We start from the raw sequence: 22,640 nt of genomic DNA, 5'->3' as shown, positions 1-22,640 counted from the left end.
ATTTCTGCTCATTATAAATTACTCAGTTTCAGGTATTCTGTTATAGCATCACAAAAATGAGCAAACCTCCCTCTATGTTTATGAATATGGCACATTTTTAAAGTTTCCAGGCATAGGTCAAATAAAGGGGAAAAAGCATTCGAGGGCAACTGAAGTCACTGTTCGACTCCTTCAACAAACTACCTACCTACTATGTGCTAGAGATTAGGATCTAATAGTGAATGGGACAGACACAATCCATGCCTTCAAAATGATTACACTGAGGCCAAAAGACAGATGAACAATTAATTACACCATGCATGATGTGCCATTTGCAATGCAGGAGAAGTATTGGGTGCTAGGAGAACACATCTCAGTTATGATAATGGGCACGTGGATGAAATTCTCTTGGCCACAGATTCACTAATAAACTTGAAATTCAGTTTGATTGGCTGAGGTTCCAATCCTTTTCAAGAACCTGAGTTGAAGTTCTCAGTTGTCCTGGGCCAGGTTTCAGAAAAATTTGGGCTGATTTATGGTTTTGGGTAGAAACCATGTGAGACTTGGCAGTTCCACATGGTGTACACCCCAAACCAGGCAAAAACTGGCAGTTTCTACAAAGTTTCACTTTGACTTGGGGCACAATAAAGCCACAGGGCTGTCTGTGCCACTCTTCACAGCACGACTAAACCTACAGAGGGCTGACCACAAAGCAAAATTCTTGTCCCACAAAAACCCATTTTTAAGGAGTGCCAGGCATAGCCTCTACTGCAGTGTAAGATATGAACATTCCATGGTCTTCTTTCCAACAGTTAAGTCTTTGAAATCTTCTAGCTTATCTAAACCACATAAGAGCAGAGATTTCACCTCAGCATTTTTGTCTTTTCCACAGTGCTCACTGTGTTTAGCTTATTTCAGGTGGCTAGCTACCATTTGTTAATGAGCATCGGTATGCATGTGCCTAAACAAGCACCTACTACTGTTCCCTATCCAAACGGCATGGGTCAAATTATGCTTATTAGAGCTAAAACATCCCACATTCTTCATTTAACTGGTTCTTTAGAGATAATGGAGATGAGATCCAAAGATTGTGAGCCACTATAAAAAGAATACTGCAGGGAACCAGGAAAGATAAGTAAAAGCAGTGACGAAAACAAAACTTGGAGTACATCGAGTGTTTTAGGAAGAGATGAAACAAAATAAAAGACAGAACTTACCAACACAAAATAGCCTGTCGGGAGTTGAATGGTAGCCAGGGTTGCAGGTACACTGATACTTCCCTATGAGGTTCACACAGCGGCCATTGGGACACAGGTGTGCACTCAGCTCACACTCATTGATGTCTGTCGGGAAAAGAAGAACAAACACCCAAACATAAGCTTCTGACTCTGGCAGCGATGTCGTTCAACAAATAATCACAAGTGACTGGTGCGAATGTCTTCCTCCTTACCGATACACGCGGAGATGTTGGGGGACAGCTGATGGCCAGGCGGACATTCACAGCGGTAACTTCCCTCTGTGTTGTGGCAAACACCACCTCGGCATAGGAGAGGATCTCTCTGACACTCATCGATATCTGCAAAATGGAAATGACTATGTTGGTGGTGGTGGTGGCAGTGGTGGCCTCACCTCCTCTACCAGACGAGAGCACCTTCCCCACCCGTTTCTGGGTGTCCTGGCTAATAAGGGCTCACAGTCTCCCTTTTCTATCTCACTCAGAAACGGCTGGGAGGTGAGAGATCATACCCCTCGCCCATGCTAGGGACCACTCATGGTCAATAATTGATTGAACTGACATGGGAGTATAAAATGTTGACCTGAGACAAGGCAATACACATTCTTTGTCTCAAGGTGGGACAACTTTTGGTGCCATTCATATACGAGAGCACCCTGCAGGATTAGACTAAAGCCAAAATACAGCCATACTCTTGATTTATTTTCTTCTCCTGCACTACCCTGCTTTCCTCACTTCCTGACAGGTACGCTCTGAGAGAATTTGCTCACAGAAAGAAATGTCACTTTTGCCAGACTCTCCATTTCAAACTTTGTTTCTAGGAAACCAGACGGAAGACAACCAGCTTATCAGCCGCCTTTTCTAGAAGTGTTGGACAGAAATCCTGTATAGGGACCTCTACTCCACATTCTGTTTCAATTGTTCTGTCTTCCCCCTGGCGATCCATTCCAGGTGTTCAACTCACTTCTCAAGGACCCACCTCTGGTGTCCACTGTCACCCACAAACCCACAGCATGAACTCCCTCATTCTACCTCCGTCTCCCTCTGCTGCAGACTGATTCCTAACTCACTGGTCTGGAGCCCAGTGCACTGGGGCGGCAGGTCATAGGCTATGAGCCATCAAAGCTTCTCGGAATCCTCCTTTCTGTGTTGATCAAATGATCTCACACTTACCCATGCAGTTTTTCATCATCATGAACCCACTTTCATAGCCTTCGTCACATTTGCATTCAAAGTCCCCGGGGGTGTTCACACACTGGCCTCTGCCACAGAGGTCAGGAGATATGCGGCATTCGTCAATGTCTGCACAAAAACAGCAGGTGGCAGCCAGTGAGCCTCAGGACAGCCTTAATTCTTGCGGCAACGTGTTAAAGAGGTTTGGGGCCTGTCAGGGGTGGGGGATGCTAGGGAAAGCATAGCAAGGGGTGGGTAGATGATGGGGGGATGGGTGCAGCAAACCACCAGGGCATGTATATACCTACGTAATAAACCTGTACATTCTGCACATGTAGCCCAGAACTTAAATATAATAAATAAAAATTTAATTTAATTTAAAAAGAGGTCTAAAGGACATCCCCTCTCCTGGCCCTTGAGGCTCATTCACTGACCTGTGCAGTTCCTTTCTTCAGAATCAAGAGCAAAGCCGCTGTCACATCTGCACTTAAAGCTGCCGATGGTGTTTCTGCACTTGCCGTGGGTGCAGAGGCTGGGTATCATCTTGCACTCATTGATATCTTCAAGAATAAGAAGATGTGGGGGGAAAAAATTTATGAGCAACCAGTCAGGAGGTCTCAGTGCCCACCATTTTAAATCCTGAAGGTTAGAAGTTCTTGATTTACGGTCTTGGCAATTCACATTTCAAAGAATGTGTGATGATCCATGATATATGACTTTGTAAACATTTCTAGCCTTTTAAATTTCTACATTTCTTAAAGCATTGTTAAAGAAGCAAAGAATGTGTCTGCTCAGACTTCTAGGGCCCAGCACACGACCTGATACACAGTGAATACTTAACCACTACTTGCTGAATGAATAGATAACATATTCTAAACCACCAGTATCTATATTTAAAGCACAAAGAAGGTTATTAGAATATATTATCCTACAGCTATCAATTGACTGTGAGGCAGAATGAGATATTACTTAATACTGTTTGGTGCTTTTTTGGATATACCAAAAATATGAAAATTTGAAAGATATATTTTATAATTTAAATTATTGCAAATAATTTGTACAACTAAAAAGTATTTTCTCAATGTTATATACCTTGAGATTTCTTTCTGTCTTTTTTGAGACAGGATTTGCTCTGTCATCCAGGCTAAAGTGAAGTGGGGCATGATCTTGGCTCACTGCAACCTCTGCTTTCTAGGTTCAAGCAATTCTTGTGCTTCAGCTACTCAGGTGTGTGCCACCATGCCTAGCCTTTTTTTTTTTTTTTTTTTGGTAGACACAGGGTTTCACCATGTCACCATGTGGCCCAGGCTGGTCTCGAACTCCTGAACTGAAGTAATCTGCCCACGTTGGCCTCCCAAAGTGCTGGGATTATAGGTGTGAGCCACTGTGTCCAGCCCAAGATCTTATTAATATAATTTTAAGAGCTTCTTGTATACTAGAAAACTCTGCATACATGTAAAATGTGACCTGAGTTTCCCACAACAGGGGCCTTTCCAAAACAAGACACAACACTCAAGAAATATGCAAGGTCATTTCTACATGTGAGACAGAACTGGGAGATTAAATCTCCAGAACATCAAGTCCTTCTTCAGCAATGAATTATCATAGCCTTTGGAAGCAAAATTATTCAAGTTCCTTTGAATTTACGTAATCCACATTTAAGAGGGCCATCTAGAAATCTCTCCATACAGAACAATTGTAACTCTCAGGACTTCCTGAACCAAACAGTTTTAAAAAAAAAAAAAGTGCATATTTTTCTAAACAAAGATAATTACATAATTCAGAAAGCAAAAAGTCTATGCTGGGATGATCAAATATAACACTGAGATCATGAAAATGCATCCTGTTGGTCTAAAAAGGAAAGTAATGGGCTATGGAAAACTTAACATTGTACCTTTGAAGAAAGGTTTTCCATTTGTAATTTCTTTTGTGGCAAATCCGGGTCCTCTGGGACACAGCTCCTCATACTCAGGGGTATTTCTCATGGGACACTCCTCGCATTCCTCAGTACCCCAGGCTGCCCCGACAGAGCAGCAGCAGGCGTCCATGCGGTGGCGGCCAGCAATAGGCAGGGTGCACTCCTCGTCCTCATACCTCAGGTAGCAGGTTTCCAGGCGGATGTCTGTCAGCGGGAACAGAGGGAGGTGAGACACAGCCACACTGCTGTCACTGCCCCCAACTGTCAACACTCCCTTAGGCAAAGTACTGCACACACAATCATTTGCTATATACTTATTGACTGGAATTAAAAAGAAATACCCCAGGCTCCTTGCCTAATAAAAACTCTCTTCTCTTTGTCAGCCCATGTTTGTACCTCTTATTTCTGAGAAGTTCCCTTTCAACGTTAGGCGTTTTCTGTAACTCTACATAAGGAATGGTATTCTGAGAGATCCCACAATGCTCTTTCAGGGGATGTTTGCTCCTGTACAAAAATACCTATGACCGACGCACGCAGGCCATGATGTCTTGGCATGTCCTCTACAGCTAAAAGCCAACTGTACTTTTTATTGTTGGAGTATCTTGAGATTAAAGAGAAAAATGCAAAGAAAACCCATTCACTCTTCTCAAATATTTCTTTCACCTCCACTTGTGCTTATGGGCACATTCTTCAGTATACATGTGTGACACTTCCAACCTCAAACCCAAATTCATGGGATGATGAAAAAGGAGAAAGCAGAGCAGAGCAGAGGTCAGAAGACCTGGATTTTGGTCCTGTTCTGTAACTCAGTGGATGGTCTTCAATAAATCACTACTTCTAAACCTGAATTTCCACATCAGTTACAGGATCTTGTACTCATCTCACAGAAGGTTCTGTGAAGCTCAGATGAGATTATGCATCTAAAAATAATGAAATGTAATGAATTAAAACGTGAGATGTGTTTTCCTTCTCTTTCTTCTTCACAACGGGGTCATTAACAATTTATCTAACCGCCCTGGCTTCCTCTAATGTTAGAAAGTTTTTGAAGTCTTCTGGGCAGCTTTATATTCAGGCTGCCTCTACTAAGATGGATTTTTTTAAATGAACTCTAAATTAAACACTGAAGCATCTTTCAACTGAAGAACCTAAAAAATTCTCATTAAATGCTGATTCCTCCTAAACAAATAAACTAAGACTCAGAATAGCATTAACTGACATCCTTAGTTACAAAACTACTTTTGGTTCTGAATTCCCATTTCTACTCCATATTATTTGTTTAAGCTATAAACCATAAAGTTCAATACTTAAAGATTTGTTAATTCTAATTTGTAAGTGAGCAAAATCCTTCACTGTATACCACTCTTTCAACTACCTACGGAAGTCTTCACTGAGCATGCACTTCAGAGTAATGTGGTTTCAGATGCTCAGGACAGGTAAGCATCATTTCCACAGTCATGGCCTCAGAAACCAGTGACCCAGGGGATATATTCTAGGCAGGCAGAAGCCACAGTAGTAACACCAGAATAAGACTGCCAGACCTCATATGCATGACTGTGGGATCTCAAACTTGCTGCTATCATGAGCCCATAGGGATTAGGACTTAAGAGTTCTAAGGACTTAGAGCTGGGGTGAGATAATTTGGCTTGAGGATCCCACCTACACTCTAGCAGTTGGCAGAGTATCCCACTATGATTAGCAGTGACACCTGCCCTGGGGTCTCTCAGGTTCACTTCTCAAGGGAGTGGCATCTTTACTCTTGATGATGTCCACCGGTGTTTCTGCAAGGACCTGTCACTTCTGGACAATGTCAGGATATGCTTAGAAGACACGGGCTACAGTTTCCAAATATGTGCAAATGTTGTTCTTCTCTCCACCACTCACCTTGTATGTTATAGTTCATGGCATATGGGGCCGATTTAAGAGCTCTGGAATCATAACTGTGATACTGGTGATTTAAAGAAGAGTTGCATATCAACAGAAACTACAGCTGCTCCTTACTAATTTGAAAGACTGTTTGTCAAAGGGGCAGCCATGGACCCTATTGGACATGCTGAATTTTGAAGTGTGTGTTTGTACCTGAAGCTAAGTGCTCAGCTGTATCTTGTTAATTGCATTTTTAATAATCTTTAATAAATTATTATTAGAAAAATAATGAGCTCAGTATTTACCTAGACAGATCCTTCCTGTGGCATCCAAAGTCATTCCATTGGGACACTCACACTTGAATGACCCCCTAGTGTTAACACACAGGCCATTTTTGCACACTCCTGGGAATACTTCACATTCATCAATATCTAAAAAGAAAAAGAGAACAAAGTTAATATATCTTTATAGTATCATTTCACCTTATTCCACTCATGGAATCATAATTAATCTCCATTTTGAACCTGATAAGTTCATAAAACTAGTTTGCCTACAAATAGTTCCTGTAGAATTTCTAGGGTGTCTGAATAGGAACCAGAATGAGTCCACCTATTACCAAAGATTCTCCATTGGTTTCAGGGAATAACTTTTAAGTTGCAGAGACAGGTAGCTGGTATGAGTTCTTGGAAACAGCTCTGGTGAGACCAGATGTCTAGAAATAAGTAGAGAAGCAAAATCCTGGTCTTTCAAACTAAAAAAGAAGAAATAGCTGAAGGTCAGCATAGAAAAATATCCCAGCAAGGAGTATGTGTGGCCAGTGAAGGCTCTCTTTTAAGAAGTGCTGAGAAATCACTAGAAAATGTGCAATCGATTCTAACTCAGCAATGGTCTCGGGCTGTTCTGCCAATGCTTTGGTCCCAGGTTGGGTTGAGGAGAATTAAAAGATACTCATGTTCATTCATTCATCATTAACCCAATCTCTCTCAAATGTACCAGTCCTTTCCAGTTTGCTTAATGTAGAGCAATATGGTCTCTGCACTTAATTTGGAAAAATATTCATCACCAAGTTAATCAAAAGAAAGGCACTTAACCTACTAATGCCAAAAAAAAGTAGGGTAGGGGGCATTATTTAAGAAACTCATACGCACTGTGTCTCTATTTAGAAGAAGTAACTTTCCACACCAGAAACATTGAAAAAGTATTCTGAATCTTTCCTTGTAAGAGAGATCAACAGGCAGAGGGTGAAATCTACCTTTCTGGGTTTTTTGTTTTGGCCACTTGTACAACAAAATATGCTGCTGAGGTCAGATAAGTTATTAACAGCGGGTCTGGATCAGAGAAAGGCCAAAGAATTCAGTCATCATTTGGAAAGCAAGACCTTGGGTGGGGGTTGTAGTGTGCCTCTTTGTTTTAACAGGGAAAAAACTTCATTTCATCCCACATATGGGACTAATTGCTGTTTTTAAAATTTTTCAGCTGCTGTGTCATGTCAGGTTGTGTTAGTCACCATGACCTATGTCTATCTGAAACTCCATGAGAAAGAATCATAGCAAACTGAAAAAACTCCATGTAGACTTCCAACAAAGAGAAAACAGAATGTGTCCTTCTAAATCATCCACGACTGCGAAACAAACAAACAAACAAAATGCCCGGACAATGAAGAAATGTAAATTTTACAGCTTCATCAAAAACTTCCTGTTTGTCTCTTCCTGACAGCATTTTGAAAGTGCAGTCTCTCTCAACTATGATCAACCTAAAACATTTTGAGCCATCCACCTTTGGACTTAGCGGTCTGACACTGGCAATACCATATATATATGTGTGAAATTAACAGCTGTTCTGTTTTGTAGTTCTCATTTTTTTTTCCTCTGTTGCATATTTCTCCCTAGTGAAGTTACGTGACAGCTTTATCCAGTCCAAGTTAACACAAACAATCATCATGCACACAAAAATGTATGGTTTATAAGTAATCAGAAATACCTTCACACTGTGTTCCTTTAATCCTTGAGTACCCTTTACCACATATGGGATCTGTAAGAAAAAGCAAAAAACAAAACAGAAAGCAAATTTGAGATGACAATCTCCAAACTTTGCAGTTATAACATAGCATGAAAAACATGACCTAGAACTTGAAATAGATTATGTTGCTATAAATAAGTATGAGATAACAAAAAGTGTTTCTGAGATTGCATAGGTGAGGAAGAATAATAAAAAAATGTCTCCTCAAATAAAGATCAATTCCACTAAGATATTCCAAAAGATACTGGGATACCCTATAGATCATATTAAAGTGATATCTAAGAGGGAAACTGAAGGTAGATTTCTCTCTTGCTGTTAACCTGAACATAGGAATCACACTATAGAATTACTGTAACATGAATAGGGAAAACACAGTCTAGAATTTGGAGATCTCATGCCCTCCAGCATTCACATAAATTTATACATTTATATATCAAAACATTCAATCAGTTCCAAAACCATGAGCAAGGCTCTCAAACCTCAAATTCTCAATAGATTTAGACATTCACCAGCAATCCTTGCGAAGTTTAGTTAGGAATACTGGTTTCTTTACATCAATTAGCTTTTTGAAAGAGAATCTGTACCTATAAAAAGCTTGGAACCCCTTACCACCAAGTTCCCAAGAGAGCCGGTAGGAACTGGTGCTCCAGGGAAGCAACACAAACAAACTAACCACCTTACAATGTGAGGATAGAAGATAATTAATTAATAAAATCACATAAAATTTGACACTTCTTATTTCCCAGTCAGCAATATGTTTGGGGTCATCAGGATTAAATATTTCAAAATTCTCATGTGAGTCTAGATAAATGAAGTATTATGTGTCCCTTTATTGTGGAGAGACTAGTAGAATGATATAGGTACTGCAGCATGGGTTTCTCTTACCAACTTGGCATGGGGTGCACGGACTCCCCCATGCAGCACCGAGGGAGGAGCAGCACTGGGACTTTAAGGTGGCTCCATTGATGTTGATCTCACACCGCCCATCGATGGTGACAGTCTGCCAGCAAGTGCCCTTGATGGTTTCTGCAGATGAGGGAATATTTAATAGAATCTATATAAAAATTCAAACATACACCTTGGAATTATAGGAAAAAACAGCATTTGAAACAAGGAAGAAGGAAGTTTTTAATGTTGTTCATCCATACTTAAACTCTTTTGCAGGACAAGCTGACATTATGTATAACAACATTGATAAACACAGAAAAATCATTCTCAGAAAGATAAATACCTATGCAGATGGTTTTTGTTGGATCCAAAGTACTTTCAGAAGAACATTCACAAATAAAAGAGCCTGGGCTGTTCTTGCAGACTCCATTAATGCAAGGACTTGATTCGCATTCATCAATGTCTGAAATGAAAACAGGTCTGCATTACTGCTAAAATCTAGTCTTGGGCCTAAAAGAGTACTTCAACTTTGGCCTCAATTGCTACTAGAGATCCTTCATCCCACATAGTAAAGCTGGCCTAAATCATTTTTCCCTATGCTAGATGAAATGCCAAAACAGTAACTCTATAATGTAAAATAGTACATCTCTATAGAATACAGCACTTGGCTGAATCTTTTTATTCAGAAAATCTGTAAATATATATGTGATTTCTGAATTAATAGCTCAAATAGCAGATACATAACATTTTATTTATCTATTAAATGATGGCAATTAAAATGCCAATTGCAAATAAATATCCTAACTGGCTAAGAAAATACATAGTGCCATTTAGAACCACAGAATTTCAACTAAATTGGTGTAACTGTCTAAAATACAGGGGACCCTAATTTAGTCTTATGATTTTCTAATGGCATTCCAAAAGATAGCAAAGTACATAGCATAAGAACAGAAATATGGTTTACCTTCACATGTTTTTAGGTCAGGTTTGTAGATAAATCCCTTGGGGCAGGTGCAGACAAAACTTCCAGGAGTATTTCTACACTGTCCATTGTCACAAAGGAGACTGTTCAGTACACATTCATTAATATCTGGAAAGTCAATGAAAATAAACACTTAAAAAGGCCCAAACTTTGCCTGTAACTCCTTTGCTCTTTTACATTAGATCTTTAAAGTCATAATGATAAGATCAATTCAAGGAAAAAGGCCAAACTCCTGTACCACTTGCTTTTACCTAAGTTATCTCATTTTAGGAAAACAGAGGCTTGACCTGGTCATCTAAACTAAGTATCTACAAAGCCCAAAGTCAATAGGCTATTTAGTTCACTTATTTCTTTAGCAGGAAGAATATACAGATTTGCTGGAAATCATTAATCTTTATACAGTTATACAATTAAATTTATAAGTTTATGTAATTTAATTCATTTTGTCAGAAGTAAAAGGATTAACCTTATTGATTTAAGGAACTAAATACATATTTAGAAAATGTGGTCCATCTTTGATACGTATTACTTCCAGAATGGGTGTTTCTTCCTTATAATAATTCAAATTGTCTCCAGTTAGGATTATAAAGCATAAAGTAATCTGTATAGTTCATAATTGTCATGGGGAATTTAGATTCATTATTCAGGGAGTTCAGGAAAACTCCTTGCTTTTAGCTGAATAATATGACTGTCTGAAGCAAAACCCAACTTTAAAGGTTTAACTTAACAGAGAGCAGCTTTTTCTGAAAACAAGCTATGTTTTGGCTGATTAAGTCTAATAAATGGTTGGGAGAAGAGCTGCTTCTCTCTCAGTAAAAACAAGGTTGACTTTGTAGTTACACGAGAATGGCTCTGAATCTCTGCATTCTATACATCTGAGGAGCTTCTCTTTAAAGGAGTGAAATCTGATACATCATTATTTTAAGGAGGGAATCATTTCAAGGAGTGAATCTGATACATCCTTATTCATAAATTGTCAAGAATCAGTGATGTAAATTTTTGTTACTAAAGACACGCATATGCTGTGCTGACATACAAAGTATAAAGTGTCCACTTGCCCAGTCCTCGAAACTACTCAAAGGCAGTTTTCTCCCAGCAATGAAAGAAGGAATGCATTATACAGGAAATGCTTCCGAAAACAGGTGAAACTTCTTACCAACACAGTTTTTCCCAGTTGAATCCACTTCATATCCTGAATTGCATATACATTTATAGGTTCCACGAAGGTTTTCACAGATTCCATTTGGGCAGATATCAGGATCTAGTGCACATTCATTTATATCTGCACCACAAAAAAGTTCCAAATCAATTAACATTATATAATAAACATTGACTGAAACTGTTAAAACACTACAATAAAAACTACAATAAAAACTGTTAAAATGCTACAATAAATGTAATGACCTTAGAACCTACTGGAAGGGGAAAAAAATCAATTTCATTGGGAATCGATCCCTTTCTCTCACTGTAAGATATTTTCTCCAACTACCAGCTGAGATAACCAATCCTTAATCAAGTTGATGGAGACCTCCTGAGCTTCTCCTAGTCCAAGCACCAAGATGGAAAAGAGGATCAACAGCAGACCCCAAGTCCCCCCAACTGGTCTCCCCGCCGCCAGCTCCTCTTTCTTCCATCTACTCTCCACGCTGCAACCATTCTTACCACCCTAAAAACAAGGTGATTATGTAATTCTCGTGGTTCAAATATTCACAGGCTCAACAATATCCTTAAGATTAAACTGAAATATAAATTCCTTGTTTACTTATCCCAAACTTCTCACTCTTCTGTGAACATAGAATGCCCTCTTCACCGTCAGGAATGCTTGGAACAGGCCTATTTACAGGTCAAAAGCCAGCACCAACACCACACGCTCTGAAAAAGCCTCTGCTACTCTGCCAACCTGAGGTGGGGCCCTCCCTTTTCTACACTCTCACAACTGAGGAGGTGGGGGGGATCTCATCACCAAGGCAGGGGCAGAATGACAACCAGTGAATGGATAGTCTCGAATCCTGGTGCCTGACTCTTGTATAAATTAGGTTGACTTTTTTTGTTTTTCTAAGTCCCTATCACAACTTACTTATTCCCCACTAACTCCTTATTTATTATAAGTTTTCTTACCTCTCCCCTTTCCTCCTCTGAATGGTCCCTCCCCATTTTCAATCACACACAATGATGAAACTAATCACGCTTAATGAACGGACAATCAATTCAGCCAGTCCATGGTCTTTCAGATCTCCCTGAATCAAACTGCATAGCTTTGTATTAATAAAATAATCTCTTCCTCTTTCTTGTCACCTATTTTCACACTTGTTCCAATTCTCACCAGTATTTCTCTAGTTAAGTATTTTATTCTCTTCAGACTCAGTTAATTGCTGTCACTGCTCCCTATTGCTGTCTTACAATACTGAGCACATAACAGTTAAGAATCCTTCAGAATGCAGATGGAGAATGCTTCAATCAGCCCCTCATCCTGAGTCGTACTTGATAGTGGAAGATCCAAGGAGAGTCAGGCTGCCCCTTTTCAAGCATGAGCAACGAAAGCCATTATATCTCATCTACGGGCACCCATCAACCACACTGGGAGAGCACCTGATCCCTTCAGGGGCCAAGCCCCACAGCTACACCCAGAAATCCTAGAGCCCGCAGTGCCCTGGCTGCTCTGCCACTGAAAACTTCTGAGCATCCCAGATACAGGGCACAGTGATGGCCAGAGAGGGAGTCAGGCCAGACTACTGTAAGGGGATCAACTGAAAACCCACAGGAAAGCTGATGCTGCCTCTGCACATGCTGAAGGTAGTAAATTTGGAAAGGAATCCTTACCACTGCCTGCAGACGTCATCCCCGGCCCACTGCTGCAGAGTGCCTGATATTCCGCTGCAATAAATTAACAGACAGTAAATGATTCCCTTGTTTGCACAACAGGTTGATCCTGCTGTTGGTTTTGCACACATCATTTCCTCCAAAGTAAGTAGAACCAAAATTAAGTGGTAACGGAAAAGGAGGTATCTCGCCAGGGAGTCACCTTTACACTAGGCTCCCATTTTAAAGTCTACACATCATCGAGGAAAACAACTTTTAAGGATACAGGCAAGTTACAGCAATTCCTTGCGCAAAGCCCTTTTGGAAAAGGTGTTTTTCCTATTACTTGATTTTGTTCACCAGGGAACACTTTACACTTACAGTGAAACGTGCCTGTTAAAATGTGGTTGCTTAACTGTTAATAAAACTTTCTCCCACCATCTTGGGAATAATTTTCTCAGTGCTAGCTTTTTTTTTTTTTTCCAGTACAATCAGTTCTTAACATTTTTTCATTTCTCTCTGCAAATTCTCTAGACTCCCCTCACAAGAGCAGCAACAGAATACCTACTCTTGCATTTAAGTGTAGTTTTAGAGTTAATATTTATCAGGACACTGGATTAATTCTCTGATATATTCATAGAGAAATTATTGCTTAAAATTAAACCTGTGAGATCTTTCTGAAGAAACTGAGGTATAAAGAATATGTCCCCAAATTTGAGATAGAATCAAATTTCTATTTCTTAAAATTAATACAATGTTTTACATAGAATTCCAACAATATTAACATAACAGTGAATGTAGAACTAACTGGAATCACACTATCCAAGGAAAGGAAACTAGTGTCGTCCCCTTAGCCGCCAATGGTTTCTGGCAAACACAGTCTCATGATCAAATGTAAATCATCTGTGCTTAAGTGGAGGGAGAAATCACCAGGGCTGGGGCTTATTGTAGAGGTTGACTGCACCTCACAGCTGAAGCAAATAGTTCCTATCTTCTGCAGGCCAGAGAATTGCATCCCTGATTACAGTGGACGCAAATGAGTTATACAAACAAAAATCACCGTGTCTTCTAACAAACATTAATCTGAGAAAGCAGCGATGATTTAATTTTCAAATCATCTTAGAAGGGGCCAAAAAAGGAACAAATGGAAAGGTATGTTTGAAAGCCAGGTCTGAGATCAAAAAGAAATTCATCCTTTTTATTCCGTTATATCAGCAAAAAATGAAAACACTCATGAAATACTGTAAGTAATAAAACAAGAAAATCCAAAATCACGCCAGTTTCATAAAAAGCACGTTTAGAGATCATGACAACTTTGCTGATGCTTGGCCTATTGAAGAGGCAAATTATTGTCACCATTGTTTTCCATTTGGGCAGGATCTGGTACTAGACCATTTCCTGTAGTGAGTTCAAATAAGCATGAATTTTTAATACCGATGACAATGCTTACTGCTGGGAGTTTGGGAAGCAGTCCTTTTCCTCTCTTATTTTCTTCTCCCATAAATTTGGAATAATTCCCATTTCACCTGGTGACTGTACAGAATTAACATGACATGTTTAATGATTTCACATGCACTGTGCACAGCTCAGGCCCTGAATAAGGGGTAGATATTGATGAGATATCTCAGTGTAGTGCCATGGAGACAGTGGTATGAGGGATCCGTGAGAAAATTCCCCAGAATTACACTCCTATGGGTTTAACTGGCCAATTACACTCCTGTGGGTTTAACTGACCCATTATACTCCTGTGGCTTTCACTGATCCATTTCTGTGAAATGTCATTGTCAATAGTCTGAGGACACAAGAGGGCTTGCTGAGCAATGTGAAGCAGCTCCAGCAACCAGTGAGAAACAGCTTCATATGTAGCTTGCCTGACTTGCAGACCACAAAGATGAACTTTAGATTTTGTATATTTGGAGTCTCTCACTCAACTGACTGAATATTTTCAGTATGTTAAACTGCCACCCATCCCCATTCTTGAAATGAGGGATATCCTACATGCAGATGGTTCATGACCAAAGAGGTGGAGAACCCAAATAAATGAAACTACTACCATGTGTGGACCTTTTCTGGGTAAATTCCTTAAAATATAAAACGGAAGTTAGTGGAATTGGGTCTCCCATTTAACTCTCTTTAAGTTATTGCTGCTATGGTTTGAATGCATCCTCCAAAGATCATGTGCTGGAAACTTAAGCCCCAATGCAACAGTACTGGGAGGTGAGGCCTAATAAGAGGTGATTAGGTCAGGAGGGCTCTACCCTCGTGAATGGATTAATGTCATTATCATGGGAGTGAGTTATCATGAGAGTGACTTTGTTATAAAAACAAATTCAGTCCTCTCTAGCTTTCTCTCACTCCTGCATGCTCTGTTGCCCTTCCACTGTCAGCCAAGAAGTAACTTGGCAAGAAGGCACTCCTCAGACGCTGGTACCTTGATATTGGACTTCCCAGGCTCCAGAACTGTGAGAAATAAATGTATTTTCTTTATAAAATTACTCAGTCAATGGTATTCTGCTACTGCAACACAAACTGGACTAAGACAACTGCTTAAAGAAATCTGGTCTTTTGATCACCTTTTTATAAACCCACATAATTAACCTATGGAGCTTAACAACTCTTTGGAAATGCACTTGGTCCAGAGGAAAATGTAAAGGCAAATAACTATGTGCACTAAGGTTCCTGGATTCTAAGTCTTGGCTCCTCCAATCATTTGACATGTGAACAAGTCACCTGTACTCTTGTGTGCCAGCTTTCATGACACTTGTCTGTATTGTACATTCAAATTAGGTAAGAAAAGTACTTTGAAAAGTTAAAGTAACACACAAAAGAATGATATTAATAACATACAACTATAAAGTTATAGGAAAGTGTCTGATAGAATATTTGTATATAATCAAAGTATTATAAACACATATTGACCCGCTTGGTGATCATACATGAAATGGTAATTTCTATGTTATTTATTGGGTGAAGTCATTAGCCAGAGCAAAGTTTTCTTTCTTTAAGTTGGCATCCCTCATTTCTTTTTTCTTTCTTATCAACACAAAGTCTCACTCTGTCGCCCAGGCTGGAGAGCAGCGGTGCTATCTTGGCTCACTGAAACCTCCACCTCCTGGATTCAAGCAATCCTCCTGCCTCAGCCTCCTGAGTAGCTGGCATTACAGGCATGCACCACCACACTTGGCAATTTGTGTGTATGTGTGTGTGCGTGTGTGTGTGTGTGTTGTTTTTAGTAGACATGAGATTTCACCATGTCAGCCAGGTTGGTCTTGAACTCCTGATCTCAAGTAATCCACCTGCCTTGGCCTCTCAAAGTGCTGGGATTATAGGCGTGAGCCACCATGCTCAAACTCTCATTTCTTTTAAAGTCTTCCATTTAACTTTCTCTAACTTTTCATAATATATTTTAATTTCTAACTGTTAATGTCAAATACTATCATTTTTTAAATAACAAATCTTTTACAATTATAAATTTACTCTTTAATTTGTTTCATTTAGGGCAGAAATAAACTGACTAAATCCTATATGTAAACTACCAATCAGAGCTACATATTTTCAATATTAGGTCTAACTTTACTTCAGGACATTAGGTTCCACTGCCAAGCTACCTTAAAATCATGTTTAAATAACTGGCAGTAGGTTGTTTTAATTTCAGTAAACTATTCTTGCTTTATAAATAGAAATAATTTACAACTGGACAGAACTTTCTGGATTATCTAAGGCAACTCATTTTGTAGATGAGAAGTCTAAGGATACATTTTCTGGATTATTCTATTTTATAATTATGTTTATTAACATAAACCACCTCAAATCCTTTTGAAAAGCAGTTGAAAAAAATCAGAAATAAGCAAAATACACAAATAACTAATTAAGTAATTTGGCTGCCAAATTACTTAATTAGTTATTTGTGTATTTTGCTTATTTCTGATTTTTGAAAGAGGAACAGAATTCTGACTTGCTATCCAGTTCTCTTTTCATTAGGTCATGTCACCTCAACTGCAGAAAAACACTTTTTTTCTCTAAAGTTAAATAGAATCATGTAAGAAAACCACACCAAAATAAATATGTGACATGTAAACAAAATTTATAAATGGTCTTTTGGAAAACTATTGGAAATAGTCAAGTAATATGACAGTCACTTACTTTCATGCTGTGTAAAATTCTGCTTTTATAATAGTTTCTACAAAATGCAAACATCATGAAACAACTTTAGAAAACAAGGCAAGGTGCATGTATTGAAAAGGGCTTGAGAACTACTGAGGTAGGGGAGTTTATATGGGAGGCACAAATGCAATGCCTATTCCAAATGATTGTAAGGCCTGGATAAGTACCTGTGACTAGACACTGGCTAGCCTCTGCGAAGGCCTCAGGAAGGCACATGGCCCACCTGGAGAGCAAAATGTCATCTTTCCCTGTGAATTCCACAAACTCAAAGACTTCAGATAGTGGCAGAAGGCTGGCGGTACAAGGGCATCTCCACGATACCACGTACCTGAATTCTGTGCAGGACACGGCTGGCAAGGTTCCCCAAAGGCATACTCAGTGCTGGCACAACAGCACTCAGATTTAGTGACAGCACCAAACAAAGGTTTGATACATTGGCCTCTTTTGTATCCACCATAGCATGTGCTCCGCATGTGTGTGTCTAAACAGAAAGAAGCATCTGTCATTACACTGTCACTTCAAACAGATGACAACCCCCCAAATCAAAGTTGAAGAGGGCTTTATTTATCTATCATCCCTGGTGGAACTCACAGGGAAGGCCTGTGATATTAGGGTTCCATATGAAGAAAAACAAAAACAGAAAACAAAACATGTTCAGCTTCTAAGCATTGGAAACCAATGGCCAGATTATTTCAGTTTTCTAGGAACTATCAAAGTTTACCAAAATGTGAGGCCCTTCAATGCTGAAATTATATCTCATTTATTTTGTCTGTCTGAGGCATGTGCAGAGCAGGCACTTAATGCTGAATTAATGATGGATGAATGTTGAATCTCACCTCCTGCTAAAGAAGACCTTTATTAAAAAGGTGGCCTATCCCAAAATAAACATGCAATTATTGAATGCCTGAATTAGGTATGCTTTCCGAAAAGGAGAATGTTTAATCCGTAAAAGGGTCATTATATAAATCTGTAGATGTTGGTCAACTAAGCAGTGTTATCTTTACCAGCAGGAAGAGAATTTCCAGCTATGTCGATTCAAATCGTTTACTAAGTACCTTTCTTAGCAATAATCTGGATAAAATTTGTATCCATTTTTCAACAAGTCTCATACTTTTTATGCGGCCTCATGAAACAATTATCATACAGGTTTCTGGATTATCCATATTCTCCTTTGCATTCTATACTGACCATAGACATTAATTCTCGATTAAAATGTTCATTGTGAGATAATAGCATATGCACGCCAATTTAAATGACCAATCTCAACAAAGGAGGAATGCAGAAAACTGAACACAGCTATGGGATTAGAGAAGAAAAGAGGGAAGGATAGGTGGGGATTCCTTGCTTTTCACTTACCTCATCTTTCTATTCTTCAAATTAATGTTCAATTTACACAAGAAGAGAACTGACCCTGTTGGTTTGTTGCTCTGCAAATATTTTTTATATCTTGTCTGCTACAGTAGAGAGCATTTGTTTACTAGTGGGCTTTATTGATTGACAGAGGGTGAATCTCTCTCATAAGTCTAGCCATGATGTTTTCTTACCAACACACACACGTCCATCCAGACCCACAGCCAGTCCCGGAAAGCATTCACATCTGTAGGAGCCGTCAGTGTTGACACAACGCCCATTCATGCAGATCCCAGGGGTTTCGCACTCGTTAATGTCTGTGGCAGAGAAAGACACTTATTAAAGATGAAGTGTCAAGTATCTAAGATTATAACATGTTGACAATCATGTTTTAATACTTGAAAATGGGGAAGATAGGAACTAATAGGCAGCATCAGCAACGAAAGTTCAGTGAGATGGTATTCTCATTTTCCTTTGAAAGAAAGTCAACTGTTAGAGCTTATTTTCCATAAAAAGCAACTTTAATATATTCTCCCAAGAGATTTTTGTAAAATAATCACAAAAGCAAAAACAGACTTGGAGGAAGAAGAACAACGGCTGCTGAAAGACAAAGAGTTTTGTGTAATACATAACCAGGGTAACTCTTTCAGAATTCTAGGGTAATGATAAACTACAGGAAGATTTTCCTTTTGGTATTCATCACCCAGACTGGCATCCCTTCTACTATCACCCATGCCTGAGCTCTCTAAGACAATTCACCTAAAATTAAAGGATATACAACTAAAGCATTGATGGAACATCATAAAAAAAGGACGGAAAATGAATACAGATGATTCTGATGACCATTCTCGGCCAGTAACAGCACTGTAAGCAATCGAAACTCAGCAAAGAGAATTTTTTCTTAAACTTTACAAACACTTTATGTTATTTTATGTGTACACTTAAGGAAGTCTGGTAAAAGACTTTATTGGACACATACTAATAATAATTGCAGAGGTTTTTTCCCACTTAATATAGGGAAGTATAAAAGGTATCAAAATAGTGGTTTGGAAAACACACAACACTTAGAAGCAAATGATTTTAGGCCAGGTGCAGTGGTTCATGCCTGGAATCCCAGCACTTTGGGAGCCTAAGGTGGTCAGATCACTTGAGACCAGGCGTTCAAGACCAGCCTGGCCAACATGGCAAAACCCCATCTCTACTGAAAATAAAAAATCAGCTGGGCATGATGGCCCATGCCTGCAGTCCCAGCTACTCAGGAGGCTGAGGCACAAGAATTGCTTGAACCCAGAAGGCAGACATTGTAGTGAGCGGAGATGATACCACTGCACTCCATCCAGCCTGGGAAACAGAGTGAGACTGTGTCTCAAAAAGAAAAAAGCAAATGATTTTATAACAACTCCTTTCACAATATACAACTAGTGTGTGACTATTAACTTTCTCCTGACCTTAAAAAGGCAAATTGAGAGTAAAACACCTTCATGTTTTACTTAGCTTGCGTTGTTTGGCACAAAATATATTCAGGTGGTCCAAGGTTCTGTGTACAGATTGTATTTAAAACCGCAGTTATATTTAAATACGGGAACTCAAATTGTTTACTCTGCTCACCTTTTTGTTCAAATTGTGACACACAGTAAAATGTGGAGACTACAATCTGATCGGTAACACAAAGGGTTTCTAATGAGAATGAAGATGTAAAGTAGATCCAAAGGGAGGTAACCTTGGTCAAAGTGAGTGGCCTCAACTTTCAGAGTTAACAGAGAAGCCGTGTTGTTAATCAGATGAATTAACTGTAGAGATTGAAGTAGCACTGTTGATTCAGCTTTGAACAGTCACATCTTTGTGGGCTCAGAATTAAGTGCTCAGCACTAAGAGAAAATCTTAGCCCATGACATAAAGAGAAAATTATAAAAAGGAAGAAATTCCGTATGCATGTGATGAATTTCTTTCTTTTTTTGTCCTTTAGTCTTATGACAGTGCGCGTACTCTATAATCTAGAAAAAAGAAGACATTGGTAATAATATAGAGCTATGGAGCTCTGTCTCTCTCTCTCTCTCTCTCTCTCTCTCATATCTTTAAGCCAGAATGCTAAAGTCAGAACAAACCATCCAAATCATCACATCAGCACTTTCAAATTAATAGGACAACCAATGTATTGATAGGATATTATTTCACTGGTTGCCAATGGTTGCCAAACCTGGTTTCACTTATGAGGTCATAGCATTATTTACTGGCCATACTTCATGCTGAGAGGCTGTTGCCTGGGTCAGCAGGACCCTGGAGACACTGAAAGTGAATCTGAGTGTGTTCTGTGTATCAACAAGAAGAGTATGCATTCCCCTAGGTCTGCTCACAAAGGGGCTTTCATATTTCTTTCTATTATTTTTTTTGGAAGCCTAATTCCAAATATTCCAGCAATCGTTCTCTTCCCTTTTATTTTTTACTTGTACAGTTCTAAATTTGTACAATTTGGCACTTTGTTTTATGCTATTTTACACTGTAGAATATTTCTATGTGTTAATCCTGTCTTCTCATGTAAGTTCCTCCCAGCACAGGGCTCAAAAGTACAGAAACCACCTTCCTACTTCAAATTTGAAACACCCAACTGTTTTCTCTAGCTGGGAAGACAGATTTGCACAATATTAAGAGCCACTGATGTGAAGGTCATAGAGAATGTAGGTAAACAACCAAGGGCTGGAAGTTCTTTTAAGCCTGGAGAAAATGCACATCTTGCCAAGGATTTAATACAAGGCTTTCTTCCATAACACGTTTACCAAAGCTGTCCACTAGGGGCACGCAGAGAAGAGGCACCTTAGGACTTGATCCTGCTTTCTCTACCTTCAACAGCTTGACCCTCTACACTTCTGTATCTGAAACTATGCCCAGAAGTGCATAGTTTCTCTAAGTGCAGCATTTTAGCAGATTTTCTGGACCTGATTTGAGTATGAGGTTCATTAAGCAGTCTGGTTCCAACTCAGATCCTGGACCAAGGGCAATAATCACTGATTCCTACATAACACAGGAAACACTAAGCACAAATTTCTCACCAGTAACTTTTCTTAGGACCCCAATTCTCAACAGCAAAAAAAAAATAAAAATCCTCATTTTTGCTTCAATACCTGGAGCAATAAGATCATTTCAAAATGATTTACCAAACTAAACAATGGTTCTTGGTTTGTTTATTTATTCTGCTTAATCCTGTTTCCCTTCTTGCTTATGTAATTTGATAAGGCCTAAATAAATTATCCTTAAAAAAAATTTTCCATGTCTTAAGATGCCTGGAGGAAGTTACGAAGAAGAGATCACAGCAAATAACAGTCTACACTATTCTGTCCAAGTAAAGATGTAAGAGGTGGCAAATGACAGGCATCAAGAACTCTTAACTACTATTATTCCCTAATGGGAAAGAAGAGGTAGCACTCAGCTTCTTTAGAACAATGCGTACATCTGTTGGAAGACCAACGGGCAGTTTGGATTATTTATTTGCTATGTAGCTTTTGACTCCTTTGAGAAGACCTCAAATACCCTTTCTGAAATAACAGCAGTCTTCTGGGCATAAACTGTAGCTCTTTGAAGGCTGAATTTAAGGAGTTTCAGTCAGGTTTCCTAAGCCAGAATTCAAGGTACTTTAAATAAGGAAAATCAGGAAAGAAAGGTGGTACCTCTAAACAACGTAAAGAGGAGAAAAGGCAAGTGAGGAACATGATCTAGGGGTTTACGGTACAAACCTTTGCAATAACGCCCATCTGATGCCAGCTGGAATCCAGGTTTGCAAATACATTTAAAACTGCCATCTTCATTGATACACATTCCATTAAGGCACATGTTCCTTATGCTGCATTCATCCATATCTGAAAAATACAAAACATGCATTATCTTATGACCAGAAGAGTAAGTTTATGAAGGAAACCAATCTGGATGAAAATCATTATGTTTCTTCATATTTCTTTCTTTTTTGTTATTACAGCCTAAGGCTCATTTTCATCCAAATAGTATCATCTAAGGAAGGAGAAGATGGAACATATGAAATATGTATCTCAAGTTCTTGAGTTCTGGCATGTGCATTCAAACTATAAGGCTAGATTTACAGTTTTATCTTTTTATAAAATAAATAAAATTTGACTCCATAAAAGTTATCAGCTTCCTTTTCAGGAACGATAGTTTACAAACTGAAAAATGTGCTAATAGCCTAGTGGGTATGTTTATTTCACAGATTCATGTTCTAATGCTCTGACAATGAATGTAAGTCAAAACTAAGATTAATGGAATTT

At 39.0% G+C, this 22,640-nt stretch overlaps 1 protein-coding gene across 2 annotated transcripts in view; it reads right to left on the bottom strand.

Moving 5' to 3' along the window:
• Positions 1 to 22,640, bottom strand: part of FBN1 (fibrillin 1) — a 239,620-nt gene that overhangs the window by 77,369 nt on the left and 139,611 nt on the right. For both annotated transcript variants that reach the window (XM_074393650.1, XM_074393651.1), the window contains 15 exons: positions 22,098 to 22,220; positions 18,564 to 18,686; positions 17,348 to 17,500; positions 12,877 to 12,930; positions 11,213 to 11,338; positions 10,039 to 10,164; positions 9,418 to 9,537; positions 9,072 to 9,212; positions 8,148 to 8,198; positions 6,473 to 6,598; positions 4,281 to 4,508; positions 2,821 to 2,946; positions 2,387 to 2,515; positions 1,430 to 1,555; positions 1,197 to 1,322 (listed from right to left, as the gene is read on the bottom strand). In XM_074393650.1, coding sequence (XP_074249751.1) covers positions 1,197 to 1,322; positions 1,430 to 1,555; positions 2,387 to 2,515; positions 2,821 to 2,946; positions 4,281 to 4,508; positions 6,473 to 6,598; positions 8,148 to 8,198; positions 9,072 to 9,212; positions 9,418 to 9,537; positions 10,039 to 10,164; positions 11,213 to 11,338; positions 12,877 to 12,930; positions 17,348 to 17,500; positions 18,564 to 18,686; positions 22,098 to 22,220 — 1,878 coding nt within the window. The remainder of the gene's footprint in view (positions 1 to 1,196; positions 1,323 to 1,429; positions 1,556 to 2,386; positions 2,516 to 2,820; positions 2,947 to 4,280; positions 4,509 to 6,472; positions 6,599 to 8,147; positions 8,199 to 9,071; positions 9,213 to 9,417; positions 9,538 to 10,038; positions 10,165 to 11,212; positions 11,339 to 12,876; positions 12,931 to 17,347; positions 17,501 to 18,563; positions 18,687 to 22,097; positions 22,221 to 22,640) is intronic.

Source organism: Saimiri boliviensis, chromosome 2, assembly GCF_048565385.1.
Source record: "Saimiri boliviensis isolate mSaiBol1 chromosome 2, mSaiBol1.pri, whole genome shotgun sequence".
Lineage (NCBI taxonomy): Eukaryota > Metazoa > Chordata > Mammalia > Primates > Cebidae > Saimiri > Saimiri boliviensis.
The sequence above is the reverse complement of the archived record's forward strand: the minus strand, read 5'-3'. Positions and strand labels throughout refer to the sequence as shown.